This window comes from Cucurbita maxima, unplaced genomic scaffold, assembly GCF_002738345.1.
Source record: "Cucurbita maxima cultivar Rimu unplaced genomic scaffold, Cmax_1.0 Cma_Scf00013, whole genome shotgun sequence".
NCBI lineage: Eukaryota > Viridiplantae > Streptophyta > Magnoliopsida > Cucurbitales > Cucurbitaceae > Cucurbita > Cucurbita maxima.
Genome location: NW_019272029.1, coordinates 2,604,225 through 2,628,792, shown reverse-complemented (window position 1 = coordinate 2,628,792; position 24,568 = coordinate 2,604,225). Strand labels below are relative to the sequence as shown.

Genomic DNA, 24,568 nt, shown 5'->3' with positions numbered 1-24,568 from the left:
CAAAAGATGAAGGGCTGGCTTCTTTGTTTGGGCCCATCGCAAATTATTGGCCTTTCACGTGCATATATTTCGGAATTTAACTCAAATAATTATTAAAAAAAATGTGTATATTACCATTATTAGTGGTTATTAATTGTTATAACCCTTTTAGTTTATCTTAATTAATCAGTATTTTCATATTTAGAAAATACAATGTTCTAAGTATTTATTAAAAAAATGTTAAATAAAATTTAACTTATGAATAAATTAATGTGAAATTGATAGATTCTCTTTTTTATTTTTGGAATTTAAAATTGAAATTAATACTTAAATCGAGAAAGATTTTCCATGATCTTAAATCTGAAGCGAAATCCATAATTTATAATGTTGATTAAAAAGTTAAAATTGAGGTTTGTCTGCTTTTCATGTTTTTATTATATTCATTAAAATAGTTGAAGGATTTGATGTGTCTTATGATTGTCTCCATATACATGTGAATGATGATGTCATACCTTGTGTCAATTTCTAATAAAAAAATTTATATTCGAGGTGGATAAAATTTAAAACATTTAACCACGAATTCAATTGAGAGGATTTTCATACATGTATAAAAGGAAATTTAAACTCGGGTATGGCGTAACTCCCTGTAGCCGACAGCCCACGTGGTTAGTTTCTTATACGTAACTCAACTTAGGGTAATTTAACTAGATCTCTAGCCTTCCGACTTTCTCTCGGGTTCTCTAGGTCTCCTAAATTATCATTCTGCTAGCATATTTCTTCATCCTCGTAGTTTTAGACCAATATTGTAGGTCCTCAAGGCGTGACCCCGATTATAAGTTCATTAAGTTCATGCATACTAAAGTTTCGTCAACTCTCAAGATACTATTGTGGACCTTTATCGTTTTCGAGTTCATTAAAATAATATTAACTTGCAAACTCCCTAATGATCATAAGCTAGTTTTTTTATTATTCGACCTTCTAACAATCAAGTCAAATTTAAGATTAGGGGATGGTTGGCGGCCTCTAATCGGCCCTACATAACCGTATAATAGTCACACACATGAACTAATCATCACTAAGTTAATCCAACCAACTCTAAAGGTACAATTGTATACCTCCGCTATTCATGATAAGTGCACTCAAAGGAAACTAACTGACAAACTCCCTAATAATCTCCACATAGTACAATCATACATCATAAGCCAAGTTTATGATCAGAGATTAATTGACGAATTCTTAATAATCAAGTCAGATTTACGTATAGAGGTTAGTTGGTGAACCTCTAATCGTCCCAGTATAATATAAATAGAGACATAACATAGCAACCTAATATGGATACTTTGTCTTACTTTCACTAATATTTAGTTCATAATTTCAATTCATTCATTTGTTGAAAAACGTGCATAATAATGTTCAACATACTCTTACATATATCATATCAATTCATTTCAACGTTTGTTATGCACGTGCAAAACTCAAAAAATGTCAACTTCCTTCTACAAAGTTGTAAATCTCGTTACGCTACATCCATAGAGAGAAAATACGAGTTTTTGTTAAGAATCAATGAACATATCGTTGCTCGAACTTCTGGAAGATACCGGTCCTACAGAGATGAGAATCAAGCAACACCAGTTTTACATTATTAATATTTTGAACTAAATACTTGCCACGTGGATAAGGGGAATACTTAGATGTCAATCAGTGGCACCTGTTAAGACACGTAAGATAAGAAAAATTATGGAGATGTGTGGGGCCTAGGGTTAATTCGTAAGAGATAACGTCAACGTAACACCGATTTGTGCTGAACGACGGGAGACAGTTGTCAAGTCAACGTAACACCGATTTGTGCTGAACGACGGGAGACAGTTGTCAAGCAGTTTGTTCCTTAACGACATTAACTTCCCGGCCATTGTTTCACAACACGTGATCCGCACGTGGGGTTTGTTGGAATAACAACCCATGAAGTTCCTACAATTCAACGTCCACCACAAAAGAAATTTGGAAAAGTAATAAAATTTAGAGGGAAGAAAAAAAAACAAAATTTAATCCATTAATCTGCCAATTTATTTTATATAAATTAATTTAAACATAATTAAGTTCCTATCCAACTATAATCTACAATATATATATATATATATATATATTAAAGAAACAAATTAAGTATATAATGATATAATTAAGGTTCATCCGATCCATTTTCTAGCATGATCAGCATGCTTATTGCATTTGATCATGCAGCATTGCGTTTTCTCTTTCAACCTTTGATCTTTTGCTCTTTTCTTGTTCAAGCTGAAGTTGAAGTTGTTCCAAGCAGCAAATCGTTCAGCACGCCGATTTCCCGATCCTACAATAACAACGTCTATCAAAGAGGCCCCTTTGAGCATAAGAAACCATGATTCTTTACAATAGTATGATATCGTTCACTTTAAGTATAAGCTCTCGCGACTTTGTTTTTTGTTTTTCTAAAAGGTCTCGTGCCAACGAAAATATAATCCTTACTTATAACTCATGGATAGTATCGTTTGAACTGATCCCCAAAACCCCAAATCATTAACACTTGATTTTGAAGAAGAAACAAGAAATTTTGAAAGATTAATGAGAGAATGAATGTGGGGCCTAATAAAATAATGAGACTAATATAGTTGGTGTGGAGTCCCATCATTTGAATACCAAACTCGATCCAAGTAGGAACAGGGATCCTATGTTCAAGGAGATTATGACCTGAATCTTTTAAGCTTTAAATGGTGTTTTTGGTAATTCAACCAATATCACACCCTTTTAAAATTGACATTATTCCGGAATATTAAATAATATCACCATATTACAATCATGTCAAAGACTCAAAGAGATACAGTCCATAAATAAATTCTTTTTTCCCTATATATACCTTTTTTTTTTAATAAAAAAAACATATATATACATATATATATATATATATGTATATTCTCCCTTGATATTTGTAAAATATCTAATTTAGCAACAACTACAAAATTCAAGTAATTTAATTATAAATAGAAAACTAAAAAGCTCGTAATGTATAAGGCAGGCTCAATTATGAAAATAGTAATAATAATATTGAAATAAGAAAATACTTTTCCGACGTCGTTTTGTGCAATTTACGTGAGAAGAAAAGAAGGGTAAAGTCAACAAAAAGTCAACTTGTATGCCGATTGTTTTACTTTGACGATTTTGAAACAAAAATTATAAATAAACCAAAAAGGGAAATTAATGTATTTCCCAAAAATAATTATTCCTCCGGACCTAAAATAGTAAATTCAACACAATTAACAATATATATGTATATAAATAAATAATTAGTCTTCTTTTTTTCTTCCAATAACAGATAACAGAAATCACACGAGTGAGAGACGAAGAAAAACTTCAAGAAACTAAGGCGCAACTTAAGAGCGAAGTAAAACATTTCATGTTTAGTTTCTCACCTCAATTTCGGAAAAACATAGAAATCTTCAAAGCAATCCAAGAGCAAAAAAAAGATGAGAAATCAGAACAGATGAGCTCTGGAGATTAGGGCAAGAAATTCTTTAACAAAATGTCTCGGATTATGCGATACTTTCAAAACCTAGACGGATTCGTAACGAAACAGAAATTCCGAGTTTCCGATCCTCATCGACTTCGCAAATTTGCAAAGTTTGAAGGTCGCCGGAGAAGATAATTAAAGAGAGAGAGAGAGAAGGTAATGAAGTAGTTCTACCTGACCTCCGACGAGATTTCCACTGAATTCGGGGAGCGGACGCCGGAGAAAAACCTTCCAGAATCCTATTCGAATTTTCGCACATAGAGAGAGAGAGAGAAATGGCGCCGTGGATTGAGTCGGTTTAAAGGATTCTGGTTCTGTCTTTGTTGTGGTCGCGTTCACCGAGAAGAGAAGCAGATAAATAGCAGATAAATAGCAGATCAAAGCGACAGCTAAACCACAAGATTGTAATCCAACGGTTCAGATTTGGAAATATGGAAGAGGTTAAGCTTTGATGCCCATATTTCTGAAGGTTCATTAATGGTTAAAGCTTCTATAAAAGTTTACTTGTGGGCCTGAAAATGTCACTGGACCAAAAGCCCAAGACCAAGCCCAATGATGGAATAGTCCTCTATACCCATGCAATTCTGTTGGTTGTGAAAAGAACCTTTTAACAGTGGGGTTAAATTTTTTAAAGGAGAATCATAAGATTTGAGTAGAATCAATGACCATTCATAGTAACATAAAAATTACCATGGTTCATATAATATTTGGGTAACTCAAATTGACTAGGTCCCTAATTTTACTGCTAGAGATTAATTTATATTGGAAATAACTAACAGTAAAATTGGAGTTGGTTCAACTTCAGGTGATAAAAGCATGCAACGTACGTTCATGAACTTTGCAAAGCTCAAGCTATTAGGGCTGATACTATTCAGTGTTCCCAGTTTTAAGTCCAAACAAACGAGTCAGTTTGGTAAAATCGGACCGAACCAGTGTCTAAAAAACCGATCAGTTTGATTCTTGGCTGGTTCGGTCCCTTATGGTTTGGTTTTCAGCTTTAAACCCACTGAATACTGTCAATTGCTAGAAGCCTTTAATATATCAAATCAAACGAAAGATTTAAACATAAGAATAAATAAAATTAACGAACATAAAGTGAGAAAATTCGAATACATCCGAGTACTTGGAGAATTGGCTATGAAAGGAAGTTCTTACCCGGGGGAAAAATTAGTGCAGTTGAGAGCAAAAAATTAAGTGGTAATTAGCCTACGTATATACAAAGTTAAACCCATCTCAAGTTATTCTTGTTAAAGAATTTCAATCTGAGAAAAATAAATGAGAGGTGATGAGTGACTAACCCCAATGGTTTGCAGAAATCAAGTGTCGCCAACAGCACAAGGAAGACAGGGAGGATCTTCAGCTTGGTTTTGAGGAGTGACGCGTTCCAAACAGAGGCCATGAAACACGTGGCTACATGGCAGTATTGCCACAGTTGGTGGAATTTTTGGAAGGACAAGTGAGCCTTCTGGTTTGAATGAAAGATCCCTCTTACATATGAAGCATCTCTCGCCACTTAATTTGGGAGTTTGATCCAAATCTGCAAACGAAATTGAGTATCACCACTTGATAATATATGTGTATAGATCTCCATACTTACCCAGTAAAGGTTCATATAAGCCTTTTGCTTCTGTCAAAAGTATTCCTATACATGCTACAAAGATCATAATAATAATAATATATTTTTTTTGAAAGTATTTTCGTGGTTGGTTTGAGCATTTTTATACTTCAATTTTGTATCATATTGGTTGAAATTTGTGTAATTCACTGGTAAAGTTAAGAATTAAACTCACAAAGCTAAATAGAAGAATAAAAAAGAAAAATACGATGCATCCTGGCTGCACCCATTTTTTCAGCCCAGATCAGTGGTCCAACTATAATTTGCCTTCATTGATTCTGTGGGTTCTCTTTAAGAAACCCAATTGTTCATGGTTTCTTAGTTTTGTTTCATATGTCCTTTCTTAATTTGATATTGATTTGCCTTTGTTGTTTAATTGTGCATCTCTCAGTTCTGATTAGTTTCTAATGCGCTAGTAGAATGGTTCAGTGTGGCTTTTCTACTATTTTGTCGGTTGTTTTCTAATACATGTCCGGGTGTGTCTGAACGAAGCCATGCAAGTGTTCAAAACTTAAAAATGACAACTATATGAAACGATAAGACCCACTAAATTATTTGTTCAACGTGTATTTGATTTCATGTCTGTATGTGACACCTATGCAGATACTCTATTGAAATTACAGCTTCTATTCTGCTAATTTGTAGTCTTTCTGCCCAAAACGACAAATTTAGTACTCATACCGCCAACATAAATAAATTTTTTTGAATAAAATAAAATAAACTACAGCCAGATAGTATTAAATCACCAATAAATTCATAAATCACCAAGCAGACCAAAATCTTAAGACTTTCGACTTTTTAATTTCAAGTGCTTGTTCTTAAGCTACCGCACGTAAGTATGAAAAAATAACATCTATAATATTTTCAAGCAAATGAACAAATATGAGAAACAATAATACGTTTAAATATATAATACGGAAGTACCTCGGCATTTTATGTAACAACGTGAGGTCCTTGAGCGTCGGAAAGAACGATCTCGTAGATCTTCAAACTTGGAAGAAACAAGTGGAACGCTCTCACTAATGATTGGTTGGTAAACCTGATTTGGGTCAATTTCGGTTTTCTGAGGTTGAATTACAACATGTGAAGTTATATCAGGTGAGACAGAGACAGATAGAACCTGCGCAAGATGGGCTTGAAATGATATGTCAGTATTTGCCGAGACAGGGGAAGAAGTGAACACTGGTGGATGAGGATTTGATTTAGCAATACCAGAATCTTCAACTGTCCCAAATTCTCTTGCATCTTGATTTCCTGAAACATATCGAGCTTAAAGTTATTCCTCCTTCCATATAATTACTTAATGAAACTGTTAATTGAAGACGAGATCATAATAAAGACAATAAAAGTGGTACCAGAAGCGAGAGCATTGCCAACGTTTTGGGGAGGTTGAGACGGGCCAGCAGATTGAACAAGCTCAACTGCAAGCAATAAAAAAACATGTTCGACGTCAAAATTGATTATCATTTATGCTAAAATTGTTCAAGAACGATCTTAAATAGCATTCAATGTTAAACAAAATGAAACTACCACTGAAGTATCTATCTCTCTTACCTGACTGATCTGGAACAGAGATGGTTGCAGAGATCCCAAGGGAAGGAGCAAATGTTGGAAATTCAGATGTGAAGTTCCTAACATCAGGATGAGATTTCTGTTCAGACGGCCGCTGACTTTGATCCCTTCTAAGCAAACAAGATTCTAAGTCAGTAAACCAGCATTGTGAGGATAGCTCAATTTTGCTGTTAACAGATTCTGTCGTAAGTGGAGGAGCATTTTTAAGTGAGTTGAGGATATCCTCATCGCCCTGTACTACTGCAGGAGTAAGACCCGAATCATCTGTAAAGCTTGGCGTGGGAAAAGGGTTATCCCCACCAACTATAATAGATGGTTGGAAGACAGATGATTGGTGCAAACTAAAATTAATAAAATTACTACATCTTAATCCTACAGAGTTCTGAGGAAAGGTTGTAAGGTTAGGAATATCCCCTGAATTGTCTTTAAAGCCTGAGATCTTATCTGCCTTGTTAAGAGCCGTAGTGGCTTTTGTCTGACATCCGACATCTAAAGCCTCAGCATCTAGTTCTTCTAAACCATGAGGTTGGAGTGCACTGCAAATTGCAGTAATGTTAAGATCGATTTGGTCCTCACATTCCGCGGAGTGAAAATTATGATTGTTTGTTACTCTATGTATGCCTTCAGCTTCGTGACTTCTTGCTGGGACTCTACAAATACTGGCAAGTTCTGGACTTCTGATACGGAAAGAAGCATTTGTCTTATTTTTGGGATTCGCATAAATGCTGTTAGACCACTTTTGAGAGCTTAATCCCAACCGGGAGCCATCAAATGACCAATCAATATCAGTGTATGAAATTGAATCAGAGAAGGATCCAGCAAGGTTTGGATGAGAGGAGACAGATGGATCTGGAAATTGGGAATGATGGAGTCCAGAAGCTGCACTGTATTCTTCATGGAGCCCATTGAAGTTAGCATCACTTCTGATTGTACCAAGGCATCTCGATTCTTCATTTTCATCGTCAGAAATAAAACCAGACAGCTTATTTCGTAGGTTCAGATTATCCTTTTCCATCGAGTCCATCCTGAACAACAGGAATTAGAAAGACAGTCTCCGGACGAATAATCAAGAAAACAACCGATCATTGGATTATAAAATATGAAGAGAAACTGCGTAAAAACTGAATTCGGTAATGCAATCATAAGTTTGATAATAAACAGAATTGATTGCGTGAGGAATCAACGTGCAGTTATAATAATTAAGCAGTATATGCATTAATGGTCGTTGTCTTTTAAGCCGCTTTAAATATCTCCATGAACAAAGCACATTACACAAAAGGAAAAGGAAAAGAAGCTTAGACCACAATTTCAATCAAAAACGGAAAGAGACGTCAAATGCATTAACGAACACAAATAAAAGATCGGTTACAAACTGCACAAATGAAACACCAAAAAACAGCGTCTGATCCACTTAAACCACGCTTCGTCCGAATGACTTATCTCAAAACAACGAACAAAAATATTGCAAAATCAAAATCCAAAGCAGCTCTACGCGATCGATCGATACGACTCCATGAGTAACATCAAACAGAGACAAACACCATGATACAATCACAGAATATGAACAAAACACAGCAATTTCAGATGAATAAACTCACAAATCCACAACATATATGAACAAACACAACACAGAAATTAAACCAAATCGAAGCAATGCAAGCGCGCTAGAGAAAGAGAGAAAAACTCACAAATCCATACAAATCAGCAACGGCAGCTAAGATAAGAAAAACGATTAAAAAGAAAAGTGATATACGAATCAGAATCATGAAGGAGAGTGTATAACACGGAAGAATTCAGAGGAATCAAAGGAAATGGAGCGGGATTGAAAGAGAAGGAGAATTTTAGCATTACCTGGAAGAGAGTGATGAAACAGTGGGGCAAGGCGGAATTTGGCGTTCCAGGTGTGGGTTCCACTTCCACGCCTCGTAGTTAGTTGTATCTCGTTTCCACTCTCCTGAGTCTATTCCGAATACCTAATTTATTTTGGTTCAATCAATAAAATAAATTTATAACGAAATATTTTTTTTTTTAATAAATAAAGCCAAAAAAATATGAGAACTAAATTATTAATTACTTTTAAAAAATTATATGAAATATTAGACGTGCGATTAATTATTTTAATCCTCCTGCTCTTAATTTTATTTCATTTTAGACATTTATTTTTATTTTTATTTTTTTAATATAATTAAAATTTAATCGATTTATATCGAAATAATACATATTATTGCTTTTATTAAAAATTTCGTTTTCCAAATAAATATCAAAATGGAATTGGGGAAACCATTTTAATATTTGATCATCGTATAATTTTCTTAATTATTGTTATTGTTGTCGTCTACTAAGGATTGCATTTGCATCAAATTAAAGAACGAGCGAAACTCAAGTAAGGATATTGAAGTCTAAACATGTTGGGATTTGGGTGAAAACAAAATTCAAATCGAAGTTACTTTGAGCTAAAACTACAATGACAACTAAGCTTGAAATGACGTGTCGACGTTTTAGTAAAATTTGACGTTGACGTTGATACTAAAACATCACGATTAAATCAAATTTTTTTTAGAAAGGAATAAATTCCCAATTTATATCTACTTTCACTTATATTTATCTAAATTTAACTCAAAATATTGAATAAATTTAAAACGAAATTTGAATAAATAGATTAAATTAATTCTCTAAATCTCTTCGCCAAATTCCAATATCGATTCCTTTTCAAATGAAGAGGAAAAATGAGTCAATCGCCTCTTCTTCTTCTTCGTCTTGTTGTTGCTGTTGTAACGATGGCGTTCAATGGGAGCGAGGGCGGCTGATCGGAAAAGGAAGCTTCGGATCGGTTTTCATGGCTTCTCTGAAGCGATCAATCGCTGCATTCAGCATTTTCCCTCCGGTAATGGCGGTCAAATCTGCTGAAGTTTCCGTTTCTAAATCCCTTCAGAAGGAGAAACAAATTTATGATAACTTGAAAGGATGCAATTCCTTGATCCAATGCTTTGGAGAAGAAATTACTACTCGCAACGGTCGAATGATTTATAATTTGCTGCTGGAGATCGCCGTTGGTGGATCTCTTGCTCATCGCATCAATAACACATGTTTGAATCACAACTCTCTTTAATAGTATATTTTGATCGTAACTCCTATGGATTTATTTTTTATCCTAATCTTTTTTTGCGGTAACTCGATCTTCGATCTTACTTAAGTAGTTCAAAAATACGAAATTTAACCTAATTCAAAAAATCATTCAACATGAACTAGAAATTTAAATACAAACCTTCGTTTTTTAAAATAAAATTAGAAATTTAAATATAAACGTTAGCATCACATTTTAATTTTGATATCAACGATAACTAACGAAATTTTCTACTTAGTTTAAAGTTGCTACTGTACCATGAACATTAAATGTAAAAAGACTTTATTTAAATTCCATAAAAAGTAACTTTTGTCTTAAAACACAACATGGAAAATAAAATAAAAAATATTTAAATTAAAAAAGAAAAACTAAATAAAATAAAAAATAAAAACATCATATTTTATTGTAAGTCTAAGATATATTTTAATTAAAAATATCATATTCTAGAGCAAGTTTGAGAAAATAAATACCACAATAAAATAAAAAAATATTTAAATTAAAAACATCATATAAACTAAATCTCATAAAATAAGTAGGGTTATGCTAGCGTCATCCTTGCTTCCACAGGGGTTATAATCTTTTCTGCTTGATGTTTAGATTTTAATAAAAGAAGTTAAAATATTTTGATTTTGTTAAGAAATTTGTTGGTGAATTAATGTAGGTGGAAAGGGATTAGCAGAAAACGAGGTTGGGAGGTACACAAAGACGATAATCAAAGGCCTAATTCACATCCACAAAAGAGGGTACGTTCACTGTGATTTGAAGCCTGCAAATATCTTGTTGCTGCCCACGAACACAGCCAAGGGCGGTCGATTGGTGGCCAAGATTTGTGATTTGGGGTTGGCCAGAAGAACCAGAGAGACAAGGCATGACAATTGTTTTGGAGGGACGCTGTCGTACATGGCGCCGGAGACATTGATTCACCGCGTGCAAGAGTCGCCCAGTGATATTTGGGCACTTGGCTGCCTTGTGCTGGAAATGCTCACCGGAAAGTGCCCGTGGGCCGCCACGGACAAGGCTGGGATAGTGAAAAGCATTACTGAGAATGACGGAATGCCGGAGATTCCAGAAGGGGTGTCGAAAGAGGCAAGTGGGTTTTTGAAGAATTGCTTTGTGAGGAATCCGGAGTACAGATTCACGGCGGAGATGCTGATGACTGTGCCGTTTGTGGCGGCGGCGGAGGAGGAGGAAGAAGAAGAAGAAGAAGAAGAAGAAGAAGATTTTATGAGAGCTCTAACATTTGTGAGGAAGAGGAGTAGAAGCTGTAGAAAAAGGCAAAGAATAGCTCCAATTGAAGCTGTGCGAGTAATTAATGATGAAGGCAGGTTCTGAAAGTTCCATTTGTTCCGCCATTGCTGGAGTTTAAAGATAGAGGAATCCATATATTTTTGCTAAGTATGGTATTTATATTAATCAAAGAGCCCCTTGTAGGTGAAAGATTAATGAAATTAAATCAATTTGGGGGAAATTGTTGCTGAGAGTATATTGGGAAAAGAGATGAATTTATATCATGTTGATTCTTTTCTAGTCATAATAATTAGGTCTCAATCAATTTCTATTTTGTATCAATTTTGTTGAGATAATTCAAATTTATGTTAATTGAGGCATACCAAACTTGTCAAAATATAAATTATATAATTGTGAGATCTCACGTGGGTTCGAGAGGGGAATGAAACATTCTTAAAAAAGGTGTAGAGCTTGTTGGACCCCAAGCAGGTGGAACAGATGGTATTAGAATTAAATACCAAGCGGTGTGCCAGCCAGCGAAAACGCTAGACCCTCAAGGAGGTGGATTGTGAGATCTCACATCGATTCAAGAGAGGAATGAAACGTTCTTGATAAGGGTGTAAAACTCGTTGATGAAAATGTAGTAAGTTTGCGTTGTTACAATAATAAACTTAGCTCAACACCTAGTGTTCTAGGTTACATTGAGAAAATTGAGTACAAATATTCAAGAGGTTTAAATTATGATTGGATTTCAATTGGTTTTCATTCTCAGTCCTGCTCTTGAAAAGCATTTTTCATTTTGATGTAAAACTACAAGTGATCTCATCAACTTTTTGAACTGAATTGAAACAAGTATCATCAAGTCACCAACGATTCTTAGCTACGAACCCAAAATTTTATTATTACTTACAAAAGGGTGTTTGTCTGCTCAAAGTGGAAGAGATGGACTGCGTGTGCAAAGACTTCACATTTCTTTGAACAAGTTTGGTAAAAAGTTCTGTACCATTGCAAGCATTGGCTGTTAGTTCTGAAAAAACGGTGAAGATACCAAAGAGATGGCGCAGAATTGACGAAGCTGAGTGTTGGTTTGATGGCCTCACGCATGAGTTGCAGTGTAAGAGGAGGCTGCAGCAGCATGGTTGGACCACACAGAGACTCTCCAAAATGGCCGCAGCTTGCGCTTCGGTCGGTGACCGACTAGTTCCGACTCCGATCGACGCAGAATTTCCCACATCACCTTCACATCTTCATATCCACAGGTTTCTACGTCATCATGAAGCTTCAGAAGCCCAGCTCCTGTCAGCAGCAAAAGCACATATTTGCCTTAGCTTAGCCTTCTATAAAGAGCACTATTATAGATGAAAGAATTGGTACTTCATGTAATAAGAGATCTTTGGGGGCCATCCATACAAGAAATGCAGAATTTAATGGGCCTAATTTGTGCCCAGCCCATCCAAAGAGACCGGACTGACTTTCTCTCTCCTCTCTCTACATATATACAATATTATACACAAATATTGGGCTGGAATCCTGGAGAGGGTAGAGGAAATATGTGGTGATATTGTCAATAAAAGGGGCTTGAACAGTACGAATAAGAATAATAAAAGTCTAGAGATGGCAATTGGCCGGGCCACGCCTCTTGCCTTCCTGCTTATAATAGTAATAGAGGCAAAAACAAATCAAATTGGGTCACCACTAGTCGAAAAGTAATGGGCACTGGTGGCCGTCATTAGTCTTTAAGTGGAATTATGACTATGAAGAATCAACGGGACAATCAAAGCTGTTGTAAAAACAAAATTTAAATCTTAAAAGGTGGCTCTAATCTTTTACTCTTGTCTTCAATTGTAATGCCAGTGGGGACTTTTTGTGCATTATTCAATGGGGAAAGCTTCATTGGATAAATATCTTGGTTGAAAAACAAAATTATATTCGAAGGAGATGTTTGACCCACAATTAAAACTCGTAGTTTAAAGATTGAAACTAGCACTCCTAAAATTAAAGGGTTTTGATGTCCATATTTGTTGATACTTTTGGCCAATTTGAATCACTTGGGAGAAATGGGAGTACCCGTATCCTTATGAGTTCCTTTGTGATTTTTCCTACCAAATTATTGTACTATAGAGGTTGAATAATCACATGACCATTTATTGCCATCTAGAATCGACTCTCTCCCCCAGTCTATCGTAGTGGTTGGATTTAAGTGCCTAATAACTGTTGCATACAGATCAAGGTATCATATAACCAATATCGAGTCGGTTAAAAGCATTGAAAAAAACCAGTAAGAAATTAGGATTATAAACCGCATCTTCGCCTTCCGGTTCACTAGGTGTGGCTCCTCCCATATTTTTCGAAGTTCTTTTACAATTTTCCTCTCATGGAAAATCAAGAACGAGAATATCTTCTCTTAAATCACATATCATAATCTTATGCAGAAATTAACAGCAGATGATGTTACAAACAAATTCTTCTGTCAACTTCAAATGGCAGAATACAGTTCAGGGGAAAACAAAAAACAAAAAATCAGAAACCGGAGAAGTCTGATGGAAACAGAAATACAGCAATTCCATCAATCAGAAGCAATTCATTTAGTCGAGATCATCACATTCGATAAAATTAAGCCATAATCAAACTCCGATTTGGAGGAAAAAAAATCGAAGGTAAAAAGGAAGTGGAAAGAGGAAGAGTATTAAGAGACTAACCACTCTTCCGAGCCCTAACACGAGCGGAAACAGTGAGCCAAACTCGTCGGACAGGGAAAATCATTTTGTGCCAAAGCTCCATAAACCGATGCTTAACTTTCGTCTTACTCCTGCTCCGTGTCTTCTTTTTCCTCCGGTACCAAAATCCGCCGCCGCCGCCGCCAAGTCGAACGGCTATGGTGCTGAGCCCGGCCAGACCTCCCGCACTCCTTTCACTCACGGTCCTTCCGCTGCTCTTCGGTAGTGAATTTGCGATCAGAAGGCTTATGAAATTACAGAGAGAGCAAGAGAGAGAGAGACAGACAGACAGAGCAACAGTGAAATGAATTGGAAGATTAAAAAATAGTTAGAGAAAAATTGAAGAGGGGATGAGTCGTTTTTATATCTAAAACTAAGGCCACCGACACGTGACCGGTTGCCTACGTGGTATACCACTGCCCCATTATTATTCCGTGACCTTACAACTTTTTTTTTTCTCTCTCTCTCTCTAAGGGTTAAATATAAATTATATATATATATATATATTACTGCAACATCTCCGTTGGAGAGGTGGATCATTTTTTTTAAGAGTATGAAAACCTCTTTCCAGTCCTATGTGTTTTAAAAACTGTGTGGTTGACAACTATACGTAACCAGCCAAAGCAAACAATATTTACTCACGGTGAATTTTAGCTGTTATAAATGATATCAGAGCTAAATACCGAGCGCTGTGCAAGTGGGGACGTTGGGCCCCCAAGGGGTGGATGGTGAGATCCCACGATTAGAGAGTAAAACAAAACATTTTTTGTAAGAGGGTGGAAACCTCTCCCTAGAAGACGTGTTTTAAAATTGTAAGGCTGACAGTGATACGTAACGGGCCAAAATGGACAGTATCTATTAGCGGTGGGCTGGTCATTACATTAAATCTCTTATGCTCAACTTAAATTCTGGTTTGAAAACTTATTCAAATAACTCTGATTGAGCCTCTAGATTAGCATTTAAGTTCTAGTAATTTAAACTTTGGCAAGCTTCTAACTCTTCTCCGTTAGCCTTAAGATATAGCTAAGTTCAGGGTATAATTATGTTATGGTCTTAGTGTATGTCATCGTATATCCAACATTGATCTTGTGTCGTATATGGTGGAGTCTATTATCTATTACAGATAAACTATTAGGATAGTCGGGCTTGCCCCAATAGTCTCACAATGGAGGAGTCTATTATCTATTACATATAAACTATTAGGATAGTCGGTCTTGCCCCAATAGTCTCACAGTGTGAATGTGACACAAGGGAGCGACCTTCGTGTCTGCCGACTCCATGTGGTCCCTTTTCCTACTTCAACAAGAAAACTTTCAAAATGTCCTAGAATAAGAAAACCTCACCCCACACGCTCGGACGCATCTTTACTGTGCAGTAAAAATTTATTTACTGAAATTCTAGGTTTAAAAAATGAACATTTATTTTAAGTTTTAAGTTTGAGAAATAAATAATAAGAATAATAATAATAAGAAGTTTAAGTAATAATATTGTTCACCTTCTTTTATCGTAAGCCATTCAATGTATTTTCCTTCATTTCAACGTTGTCCTTTTGTGAGCATCTAATGGGGTCCAAATGCACCTAACATCTTTGCTCCTAATTTCTAATTTATTTAGTTAAAAAAAATTAATTAATTTTCTAATTTAAAATAATTAATGGAAGTATTTTTAATTTTATGTTATTTATATATTTAATTTCACTACAAATTTATATTATTTGCATGCCCTAAGTTATTGCATATTTTGTTCATCTTAATTATTTTAGTTTATATTATTTCCTTCGTAGAAAGATAATCTCATACACCGTCAAATATAGAAAGATAAAAATGGTAATAAAAAGAAAAAGAAAAAAGAAAAAGAAAAAGAAAAAAAAAAAAGGAAAAGGATATTTATTTTAGTTTTTAAATTCTTTTTAAAAAATTATATTGATAATTGGATTGATTTTAATAACTTGAGCTAAGGTAAATATGTAATGGTCATATAAAGTTGTTGAAGTTGGTCTTTGAATCTAAATAAATATTTTTTTAAATCCAAAATAAGTTTTTAATTTATTTTGTCCAACTTTTTCACCAAAATTTGTAGACTTAAAATTTTGTTAATCACTTCGATTTCTATTTAATTAAATTAAAATTTTGTTTGTCCATAAATTCTTACATTTATGTCCACTCAAATTTTTTACACAACATCTAATACTAATTCTAAACCTTCCATTTTTATATTTAATAAATATAAAATTAAAAGTTGAATTACATTTTAAAGAGTTACTAAACATAAAATTATAAATTAAATGTCAATTTGTAAAAAATAAAATTATAATTGTGACATCCAAATAAATTAGAGAGGCACAAATGAATCAAGATTATATTCGAACAAGAGCAATCTTGAGGATAGAAAGACTAAGAAAAGTCTAAAAAGATAGAAAATCACTATCTATATCACTAAAATGCACTTTCTTTTTTAGTCACTCAATCCTATGAATTTTATGATTAAATGTATTTTTCTTACCATAATTTTATATTGGATAAACTCCTTAAAAAAAATTTAAGATGCATATGAAGAAATTGAAAGGACTCGAGTTCATTTGTAAGAATAATTAGACATTAATTGCAAAAGCAAGCACGTAGTCATCCAGCTGTGGAACACGAGCACCGTGGTTCGGTTTTTGTATTTGATTTATCCGGTGGCTTCATTTTCTAGAAATTTGGAAATTATAATAAATTATTATTTAAAATTTAAAAAATATGGCGAAGGCTTCAATTTAAACGTGTCTGAAATCCGGTCTGTAAAGTCCAGTGGAATGTTTTCCAAGGGGGGCAGTTTTGACCTCTGAGAAATGCTTCGATTTTTCTAAATTTAAAATTTGAATATTTTATTCGTTTTTAATTTAATATATTTATTTTTTATTTTATAAATAATCACAGTCACAGATCTGTTAAGTGTCGGCAAAAAAAAAAAAAAATGATGTCACACGTGGCGGAATTGAAGATGGGTTGGCCCACTTTAGAAAGGTATTCTAGGAGCCATTTATTAGTCGACACGTCCCATTTCCTATTTTGAAAAATAATGGCATATGCAATCATAAGAAAATAAATAGAAAAAATGACTCGTTAAAAAATAAATATTTTTGATTTGATTTAGTTATTTGAATTAGATTTGATTTGTTTTCCATATATTTTATAACAATATATAATAGTCAATTTCATTCTTCAATATAATATTAGATTTCTTCAAATTTATCTCATCTTTCCAATTTTCTCCCCCTCAGTTTCTAATAAGTATTTCGTTGAATAAAGTAATACATAAAAGAAAGTTGTAAAAGATTAGGATAATTATATGGTTGACATGTGTTTAATTAATCAATTTTGGTTTTAAATGCTATTTAATTAAAACTTCAACCTGACAAAGAAATCAGGTTCCGATTGATGGAATAGAATTGAGATTGTCTACATTTCAATTATCAAAGCATAAAAAAATAAGTGTGGAAATAACAATTTGAAATATAATAATATAATATTCAGAATTAAAGGGGAGTTTGTTACTCCGTCAAGATCAGGAGGTGTCGGTGTGTTTTTTTTAAAGACGTTAAAATCAAATAGGATTACTTTTTTCGTAATTTTTTAACCCTTAAATCAAAATATCTAATTTTAGAATTAAAAAAAAGGGGGGAAAAGCATGGAGCAATAAATGTCGTGGAAACTTCGTCAACTTCAACCAAAGAAATAAGAGATTTTGTAGGTAAAGCCACTTTTCATGCAATCTTCTCTTTGATATGTTTTATATTATTATATTATATATATATATATTGAACTGGAAAGTGGAGTACTCGGCCGCAAGTCAAATCTAATCTCACAACTTTAGCAATTTAAACCATAAATCTAAAAGATTTCAAATTATTATAAATTTATAATCAAAGAATACTCTCTCCATTGGTAGGAGGTATTTTGGGGAAGCTAAAAGCAAAATCATGAGCTTATGCTCAAAGTGAACAATATCATACCATTGTGGAGAATCGTGTTCGTCTAACATGTTATCAGAGTCATGCCCTAAACTTAGTCGTGCCAATAGATTGGTAAATCCTCAAATGTCGAACAAAGGACTCCAAAAGAAAAGGAGGCGAGCCTCCACGAAGGCATAGTAAAAAATGACTACGACTCCAAAAAGAAAAAGGAATCTAGCCTTGATTAAGGGGAGGCATACTTTGTTCGAGGAGACGTGTTGGATGATGAAAGTCCCACATCGACTAATTGGGTTTATTTTATAATCAAAGAATTAAAGTTGACAAACATACCATCGTAGAGAGTCTCTAACATATCTAAGTAGTGTATGTGAACATATATTATCATCATTATCGCTGTTACTATATGATTAATACAATTAAATGAAATTCAACTTAAAATTTTGCTGAAAAAGGTTGAGCTATTTTCGAATGGAACGATACCAAGCCTATATTAACGTGCTTAAATGGGAAAGAGAGAATTTTATTAATCAACAGTTAAATCTCTAATTTTTTTACTAATACTACGGTAAAAAATAAATTGAAAAAATATAATTATTAGAGATAGAATCTAAAATTTAGGGGTATAAATTCACCTTAATGAAAGAGGGGAAAAATGTTCTCAGGCTTGGTTTACTGTTTATCTGCAAGGGAAGAGGGCTGCCAATTAAAATGTGTAATCTACGTAGACCGACACTAAGGATGTCCCATAATTTCAGTTAACCAATTTGTCCACTAGTCAACTTAGTGGTCAACAAGCCATTGAAATCAACGACTTTAGTGAACTAATTGATTAAAGCCTGAATAGGCTAGAATTAGGCTTCCTAAATAAATAATTATGAAGATTTTTAGAGGCCTTTGTCATCTTGCATTTGGGTTTTGTAAGGACAATCCTCCAATTGTGAAGAGTTTTCAAATCATGCCCAATTAGACTTCCAAATTAAGGGCATACCTCCCATCCAATCGAGATGACTAATTGTTTGTCTAACTTTAGAACATCGAGAGCTCCAAAGAATAATATCTAACTCCATTTCATCTGGTCATGGGATATAGACAAATGAAGATCAAATCAAGTAAAGATACTGTTTGCAATTCAGGAAAAAAAGAAAGATATTATTTGTTTTCAAACGTACAACTTATTGTTCATATGTTTCCATTATGCTTCATATGTAGTTTCATTGATATTTTCAATTGCTTATTGAGGAAAGGAATATTTAAAGGCTACTCCATTTGTGAGGTCTAACAATGGATTTCAAATAAGGACAACCATCCAAATGAAAAAAGCTATACTATTTTAGTATTTTGATGGCTTTTTAAAAATTTCTCTTCTGCCAAGTATTTAAAAATAAAGAGGGTTCTTGATCAAAATTTAGCAAGTCTAGATTTGTGTAGCTTAGGTTTCGAAAACCTTAATTCCTATAACTTGAATTTAAATTACAAAGAAATTTTCCTAAACTTGAAATTTATGTTCGCTTTTGTTTAATGTGTATGATTGAGGTCTTCAATTAGATTGATGATGTCTATTTTATTTATTCCCAAGTCTATCTAAGAATTGAGCAAAGCTTTGGATATAGTTGTAGCAAAGCTTGAGATGGACTTGGCTAGTGGCCTAAAGCTTTAAATTTTGATTTTCATGTTTAAATGTTTAGATTGTAGTTGGAATAAATTTGAAAATTTTAGGGTTGGTTTTGACTGATGTTTCAAGAACTTCAAAATAAGTTTTTCCACTCAAAAATATTTTTTTGAGCACTAAAAAAGTTTTTCAAATGGCTATCTATTCGCTTCATGTAAAAGTGTGTGTGGAAGATTGTTGGATAAGAAGTCACACTCAACTAATTAAGGAGTTGAACATGAGTTTTAATATGAGGCTAGAAAAGTCATGGTTCCTAACACGATATCAAAGTCATGCCCTAACTTAGTCATGTCAATGCAATCGTCAAATGTCGAACAAAGAAGTTGTGAGCCTCGAATGTGTAGACAAAAGTGTCAAACAAATAGTGTACTTTGTTCGAAGGCTCTAGAGAAAGAGTCAAGCCTTGATTAAAGGAGGCTATTCGAGGGCTCCATAGACTTGAGTAGAGGCTTTGTGGTATACTTTGTTTGAGGAGGGATTGTTAGGTAAGGAGTTCTACATCGGCTAATTAAGGGGTTGAACATGAGTTTATAACGAATACATCTCCATTGGTATGAGATCTTTTGGAGAAACCAAAAGTAAAGTTATGAGAACTTATGTTCAAGGTGGATAATATCATATCATTGTGAAAGTCATGGTTCCTAACCGTGCGTGTGAGATTGTGAGATTAGGACTTTAAGTTTACATGGGATAGGATAAACAAACCACTAACATGCTAAAAAAAAAGCATAGCTGCTTCAGAAGTGGATTTCAAAACCTTCAATTATATACAAATCTAAAAAATTAGGCAAAAACCACAAGAAGAGGGTTGAGGTATTTTGAAATCAAGAAAGTTGGAAATTAGATATTCAACTCAAATGCTTCAAGGTATGCCACAAAAAATTAAATCTAAATACAGGTAAGCGTAAATGAAAGGAGATGTGTACCTTTATTGTAAAGAGAGTCTTCACATTGTTGGTTCTAATTGCACCAAAATATCTAATGAACGTCCAGTCAGTAGCATAGGTTTATGTACCTTCACTATTCCTACATATTCCAGAAGAAACGAGGATGAGACTATAAAGAAATCGGATCGCAAAATCGTTGGTACAAAAAATTTCAAATTTTCTATGCTGTTATTATAGACGAATTGAACAATGACAGCATACTTTTGAAAGAGCAAAAAGCACCTCACATCCATGACATAAAGGACAATGAAAGGGGGGCGTTTTAATCGAAAGTCGTACCTGACACTGAATATAGTGGGGGTTTTTTAGTGATGGGGAATGTCGAGTCAATCGCCAACCAATATGAGCATCTTTCGGCACTGAACATCTAATCAATTTCTTCATGATAAAAAAAGAAATCAAAAGAATGATAGTATTTAAAAAGAAAAGAAAAACAAACAAACGTTCTTTCGCATCGGGTACTGTACTGCTATTCAATATATTAAAATATTTTGAGTGACTTAAGTGCATGCTTAACTTGAGAATTGAGTCACAATTGGCAAGAATTTCAGTTTTTTTAAATTGACGGCAAAAGCACAACTTTTGTCTACAGTTTGTTTTAACCGTCTGTAAAAGCAGCCTCTGCAACCGGGTTATAGGATTTATCCATACTAGTGCCTGTGGGCATTCTGAGTTTTAATTGCTACATGTAACCTGCCGCCTTGAATTGAACTCATTTGATGTTGAAGTCCATTAATCGGGAAGGTTGTCCTATTTTCATATATGCTATTCAATCAGGCAATCAGTCAGGAAGAATGCTTTTGAACTAATAATAATATCAACAAAATGACATCGAAATCTTATAATGATAAGTTAACAGTTAAGCTTTGAGACAAACCATCCAAAAGGGCCGGCCAAATATGACAGGGACCAGTGACCAGTCACCACAAGAAAGTCTCGCTCTTACTACTGAATCATCAATAAAGAGAACAAGTAACGAATACAGTGAACAATAAAAATGAGATATGAGTAGGTATCACAAATCAATTGATGTCACTATCTCACTTATCTAGCAAGTGAAGAGTCTTGAGAAGTCATAGGAGATTGTGGAGTCAATAAGCTTGATATGTATATCATTTAGCGTGTATCTCTAGAAATTATTAATTGTGAAGCAAGAAGTTAGGTAATCGTGGAAAATTTCTAGGAGAAGAATATAGCCATCCGTTGAACCTTTTATTCATAACATTGAAAAACGTTGTGATTGAAGTACCTTGGTACAAAGAAATCCATCTTGTTTATTTTGTTTCTTTCTGTTTCGGTGTGCTTTGAATGAGGGGTCAAAACCAACCGTGCCCACGTATTTATTTGATAGATTAGTCAACTAACTAATGGCTGATCAACGTCAAGCAATTATAGGACAAGCAGACTAGAACCAAATAAGTAGGAAGTAGGAAATGTTATAGATTGACCTTCTATGGTGGTGTGCATGTAGAAAGCTTTTCATTCTTCCTTCTCTTAAGCACTTTAATCCTAGCTTTCCCACTCCAATATCATCAACCCACTGAAATAAAAAGGGAGTTCGACATAAAAATATTAAATTATTCTACCTTTCTAAAGGATGGATCTTCATTCCATAAATGATTTGAAAGAAACATTAATGTTATCAGGCCTTACATATGCTCATGAAAGTGTACCTTAGATATGGCCCCATCATATGTCTGTGATCTTACAGCTTCATAAAAATCCAAAGCTGAGAAAAAAGAAATAAGAGCAATTTCTAAATATAAGATAATGATGATACTTAGCTTTGAAATGTTTCAAGTTATGAACTGTGTATGTGGTGGATATTAGAGTGTCAGAGAAACGAAAGTGTCATTTGTATGTGTGAAACATACGTTTGTTTGCTATTTAAATTTGTGATGAAACACAAATGCTACATAAAAATATTGAATTTCAAGATACGACTAGATGAATGAATGTTTAACAATTTTCATAGTCATTGGCCAAAACTCCAGAAAATACACCAAAATAAACCCACCATTTTATATTATATAGGAATGAAGATGCTCTTGACTCGACATCGTTTGTTCTGTTCCACTAGAGCTCTAATTTTTTGAGGGTTTTGATGTAAATAGTACATGATGGAGCTCGAGTAGAAAGTATTGATTCATTTATCAAGGGCAGAGATCTAGGGTTAGTGTCAATCAATAAGTTAATAACATAATATTACTTCCAAGTCCAATGAATTGAAATTTGTTGAAGGATGAAAGTCCCACATCGGCTAATTTAGGAAATGATCGTGGGTTTATAATCAAATAATATTATCTCTATTGGTATGAGGCCTTTTAGAGAAGCCCAAAGCAAAGTCATGAGAGCTTATGATCAAAGCGGACAATATCATACCATTGTCGAGAGTCGTGTTCATCTAACATGGTATTAGAGTCATGCCTTAAACTTAGTCAGGAAACATGTTTACAATGTCAACGACCTGAGAAATTGCGTAAAATATCGATTCAACTGAACAATAACGGTATCGATGACTGAACAAAAAACTCAATGGAAGGAAGTAGAACAGATACAATTATCATGAAAACAAGAGTAATGTAATACTCTCCTTGACGATTAACAAAAATGCAGCGATTCGACCATGGTGGAAACATCCACATTTCTACTCGAAATGTACTATGAGGCTCATCTTGATTCCAAGTGCAGGAATTAAGAAATTTCAAAATCAAGAGCACGAGATCGGCCGATATTGCACCTTTAGAAAATATCGATTCGGCTGAACAATAATGAAAAACAAAGAAGAAAATTCCACAACTACAAAACAAACCAAGGATGAACGAAGTAGCACGGATAAAATTACCATGAAAACAGAAGCAATGAAATAATCTCCTTGAAGATGCTCAAACGATCTCGTGACCTTCTGGCGATAATCAAACACAATGTCCGCTACAAAACAAATTAAACTCAGGAAAACATCAATAAAACTGAAAGCATAACCTATAATAGAAAAAGAAAGAACAGTGATAAATCGGAAACTTACATCCATGCCAATAAAGTTTCCTGCGAAGAGATCGTCGATGACGCCAGCTCTAGCTCCGACGGCGATGTTCGTGTTATCTGCCTCGTTGCCAAGCCTAAAGACATAGTCCTTGGTTTTCAAGGTAGACTGCTCCAACAGCCTCATCGGCCTATTCGACGGCTCGCCACCTAGTCCGCCGGTGCCGACTTCACCGGAGAGGTCCTTGGAAAAATTGAATGGAGGAGGAACGAATTCGAGTTTTTGGCGCGAGTATTGAATTTCTGTACTGGAAGACTGAGGGACGGGAGAGGCCGGATATAGAGATGGCCCGCCAATATCGGTAGGCCCAAATCGGCATTTTGCAGATTTAAATAAATAAATAATTTCTTTCTTTCCATTTTGTTGGATCAATTTATGGATTCGGTTAACGTGGTTTTAAGTTTTAACTGTTTTATTGAGGCGAGGGATTTTATTATTATTTTAATATTATTATTTATTCAATGGGCCGTTTTGAATCCTCGTACTATTCCACTTATTGGGCCAATGGGCCCAACATTGAATGGGCCGTTTTGAATCCCTATATTTATGATAATATTCTAGTAAAACAATTATTTTTAATTATAATTTGATGTTTAAACTTTTTAATTTTTATTTCTCAAATAAATGCTTTCCTGACTTCAGTCTTATTTCTTCTCCACACCTAACTACCTCAAAAATGATTTAAATTAAGTCTATAAAATTAAAAAAAATATTTAAATCTAAGATTTATTAAAGTAATAAAATTAAAACGAATATAAAGTTTAACCAAACACCGCACACCAGAGAAAAACAAAATGTAAAGGGAAGCCTCTTGGCCGTTGGAGAAGCACTGGCACAATATACTAGAGGAGCACCACAAGTTTGAACGACAGCGTTTCAAAGTTTGACTGAGATTCAACAAAAATTATTTATTTTAATAATTTGCCCATCAATTTCTTACTTATGAACGTATTCTCGTTGACCTTGACTTACACCTTTCCAATAACCCGCCGAGTTATTAAAAAAACGTAATTTATTTATTTATTTTTAACTATTCCTTTAAAAGTCAAGAACAAAAAATCAACCAAATTAGGTTGGATTAAAAATTCATTTTCATCCAGTTAGTTCAATGGATTAAAATCTTCCGTTTAGATTGATTTATTTGTATGATAAAATTAATATTAATTAAAATATTATATTTAG

At 34.1% G+C, this 24,568-nt stretch overlaps 3 protein-coding genes and 3 long non-coding RNA genes across 10 annotated transcripts; 2 read left to right on the top strand and 4 right to left on the bottom strand.

The window, feature by feature from the left end:
* Window positions 1-4,575: 4,575 nt before the first annotated feature.
* Window positions 4,576-8,567, bottom strand: LOC111488380. 5 transcript variants are annotated; one of them, XM_023136095.1, is made up of 6 exons: window positions 8,393-8,567; window positions 6,687-7,729; window positions 6,488-6,553; window positions 6,253-6,392; window positions 6,057-6,171; window positions 4,576-5,054 (listed from the first exon to the last, which is right to left on the bottom strand). In XM_023136095.1, the coding sequence occupies exons 1-6, from the start codon at window positions 8,398-8,400 to the stop codon at window positions 4,834-4,836; spliced, it is 1,593 nt and encodes a 530-aa protein (XP_022991863.1). In that variant the 5' UTR covers window positions 8,401-8,567; the 3' UTR covers window positions 4,576-4,833. The 5 variants fall into 5 exon arrangements, with proteins under 5 accessions (XP_022991863.1, XP_022991860.1, XP_022991862.1 ...); XM_023136092.1 differs by having other exon boundaries at window positions 6,057-6,392; XM_023136094.1 differs by having other exon boundaries at window positions 6,057-6,386.
* Window positions 8,568-9,417: 850 nt separating this feature from the next.
* Window positions 9,418-11,019, top strand: LOC111488322 (mitogen-activated protein kinase kinase kinase 17-like; the record flags this gene model as incomplete). Its single annotated transcript, XM_023136017.1, has 2 exons — window positions 9,418-9,790; window positions 10,490-11,019. Coding segments are annotated over exons 1-2 (903 nt in total), but the record flags the coding sequence as incomplete, so codon positions are not given.
* A 762-nt stretch (window positions 11,020-11,781) lies between these two features.
* Window positions 11,782-14,096, bottom strand: LOC111488437. Its single transcript, XM_023136178.1, has 2 exons — window positions 13,755-14,096; window positions 11,782-12,351 (listed from the first exon to the last, which is right to left on the bottom strand). Exons 1-2 carry the CDS (start codon window positions 13,834-13,836, stop codon window positions 12,152-12,154), a joined length of 282 nt encoding a protein of 93 aa, XP_022991946.1. The 5' UTR covers window positions 13,837-14,096; the 3' UTR covers window positions 11,782-12,151.
* Window positions 14,097-17,674: 3,578 nt separating this feature from the next.
* Window positions 17,675-19,941, top strand: LOC111488442. Its single transcript, XR_002719199.1, has 3 exons — window positions 17,675-17,770; window positions 17,980-17,981; window positions 19,636-19,941. It is a non-coding gene; the product is annotated as an uncharacterized LOC111488442 (long non-coding RNA).
* A 291-nt stretch (window positions 19,942-20,232) lies between these two features.
* Window positions 20,233-20,790, bottom strand: LOC111488443. Its single transcript, XR_002719200.1, has 2 exons — window positions 20,623-20,790; window positions 20,233-20,422 (listed from the first exon to the last, which is right to left on the bottom strand). It is a non-coding gene; the product is annotated as an uncharacterized LOC111488443 (long non-coding RNA).
* A 1,074-nt stretch (window positions 20,791-21,864) lies between these two features.
* Window positions 21,865-23,274, bottom strand: LOC111488445. Its single transcript, XR_002719202.1, has 3 exons — window positions 23,189-23,274; window positions 22,017-22,072; window positions 21,865-21,883 (listed from the first exon to the last, which is right to left on the bottom strand). It is a non-coding gene; the product is annotated as an uncharacterized LOC111488445 (long non-coding RNA).
* Between the last annotated feature and the right edge of the window lie 1,294 nt (window positions 23,275-24,568).

Coding starts and splice junctions, on each gene's coding strand:
- LOC111488380 (XM_023136092.1), bottom strand. Junction 6,554..6,686: donor CTCTGTTCCAGATCAGTCAG/GTAAGAGAGATA, acceptor TATTGCTTGCAG/TTGAGCTTGTTCAATCTGCT. Junction 5,055..6,056: donor TTGTTACATAAAATGCCGAG/GTACTTCCGTAT, acceptor TTTCGTTTGCAG/ATTTGGATCAAACTCCCAAA.
- LOC111488437 (XM_023136178.1), bottom strand. CDS start 13,836: ATGGAGCTTTGGCACAAAATGATTTTCCCTGTCCGACGAGTTTGGCTC. Junction 12,352..13,754: donor TGTTAGGGCTCGGAAGAGTG/GTTAGTCTCTTA, acceptor TGCTGCTGACAG/GAGCTGGGCTTCTGAAGCTT.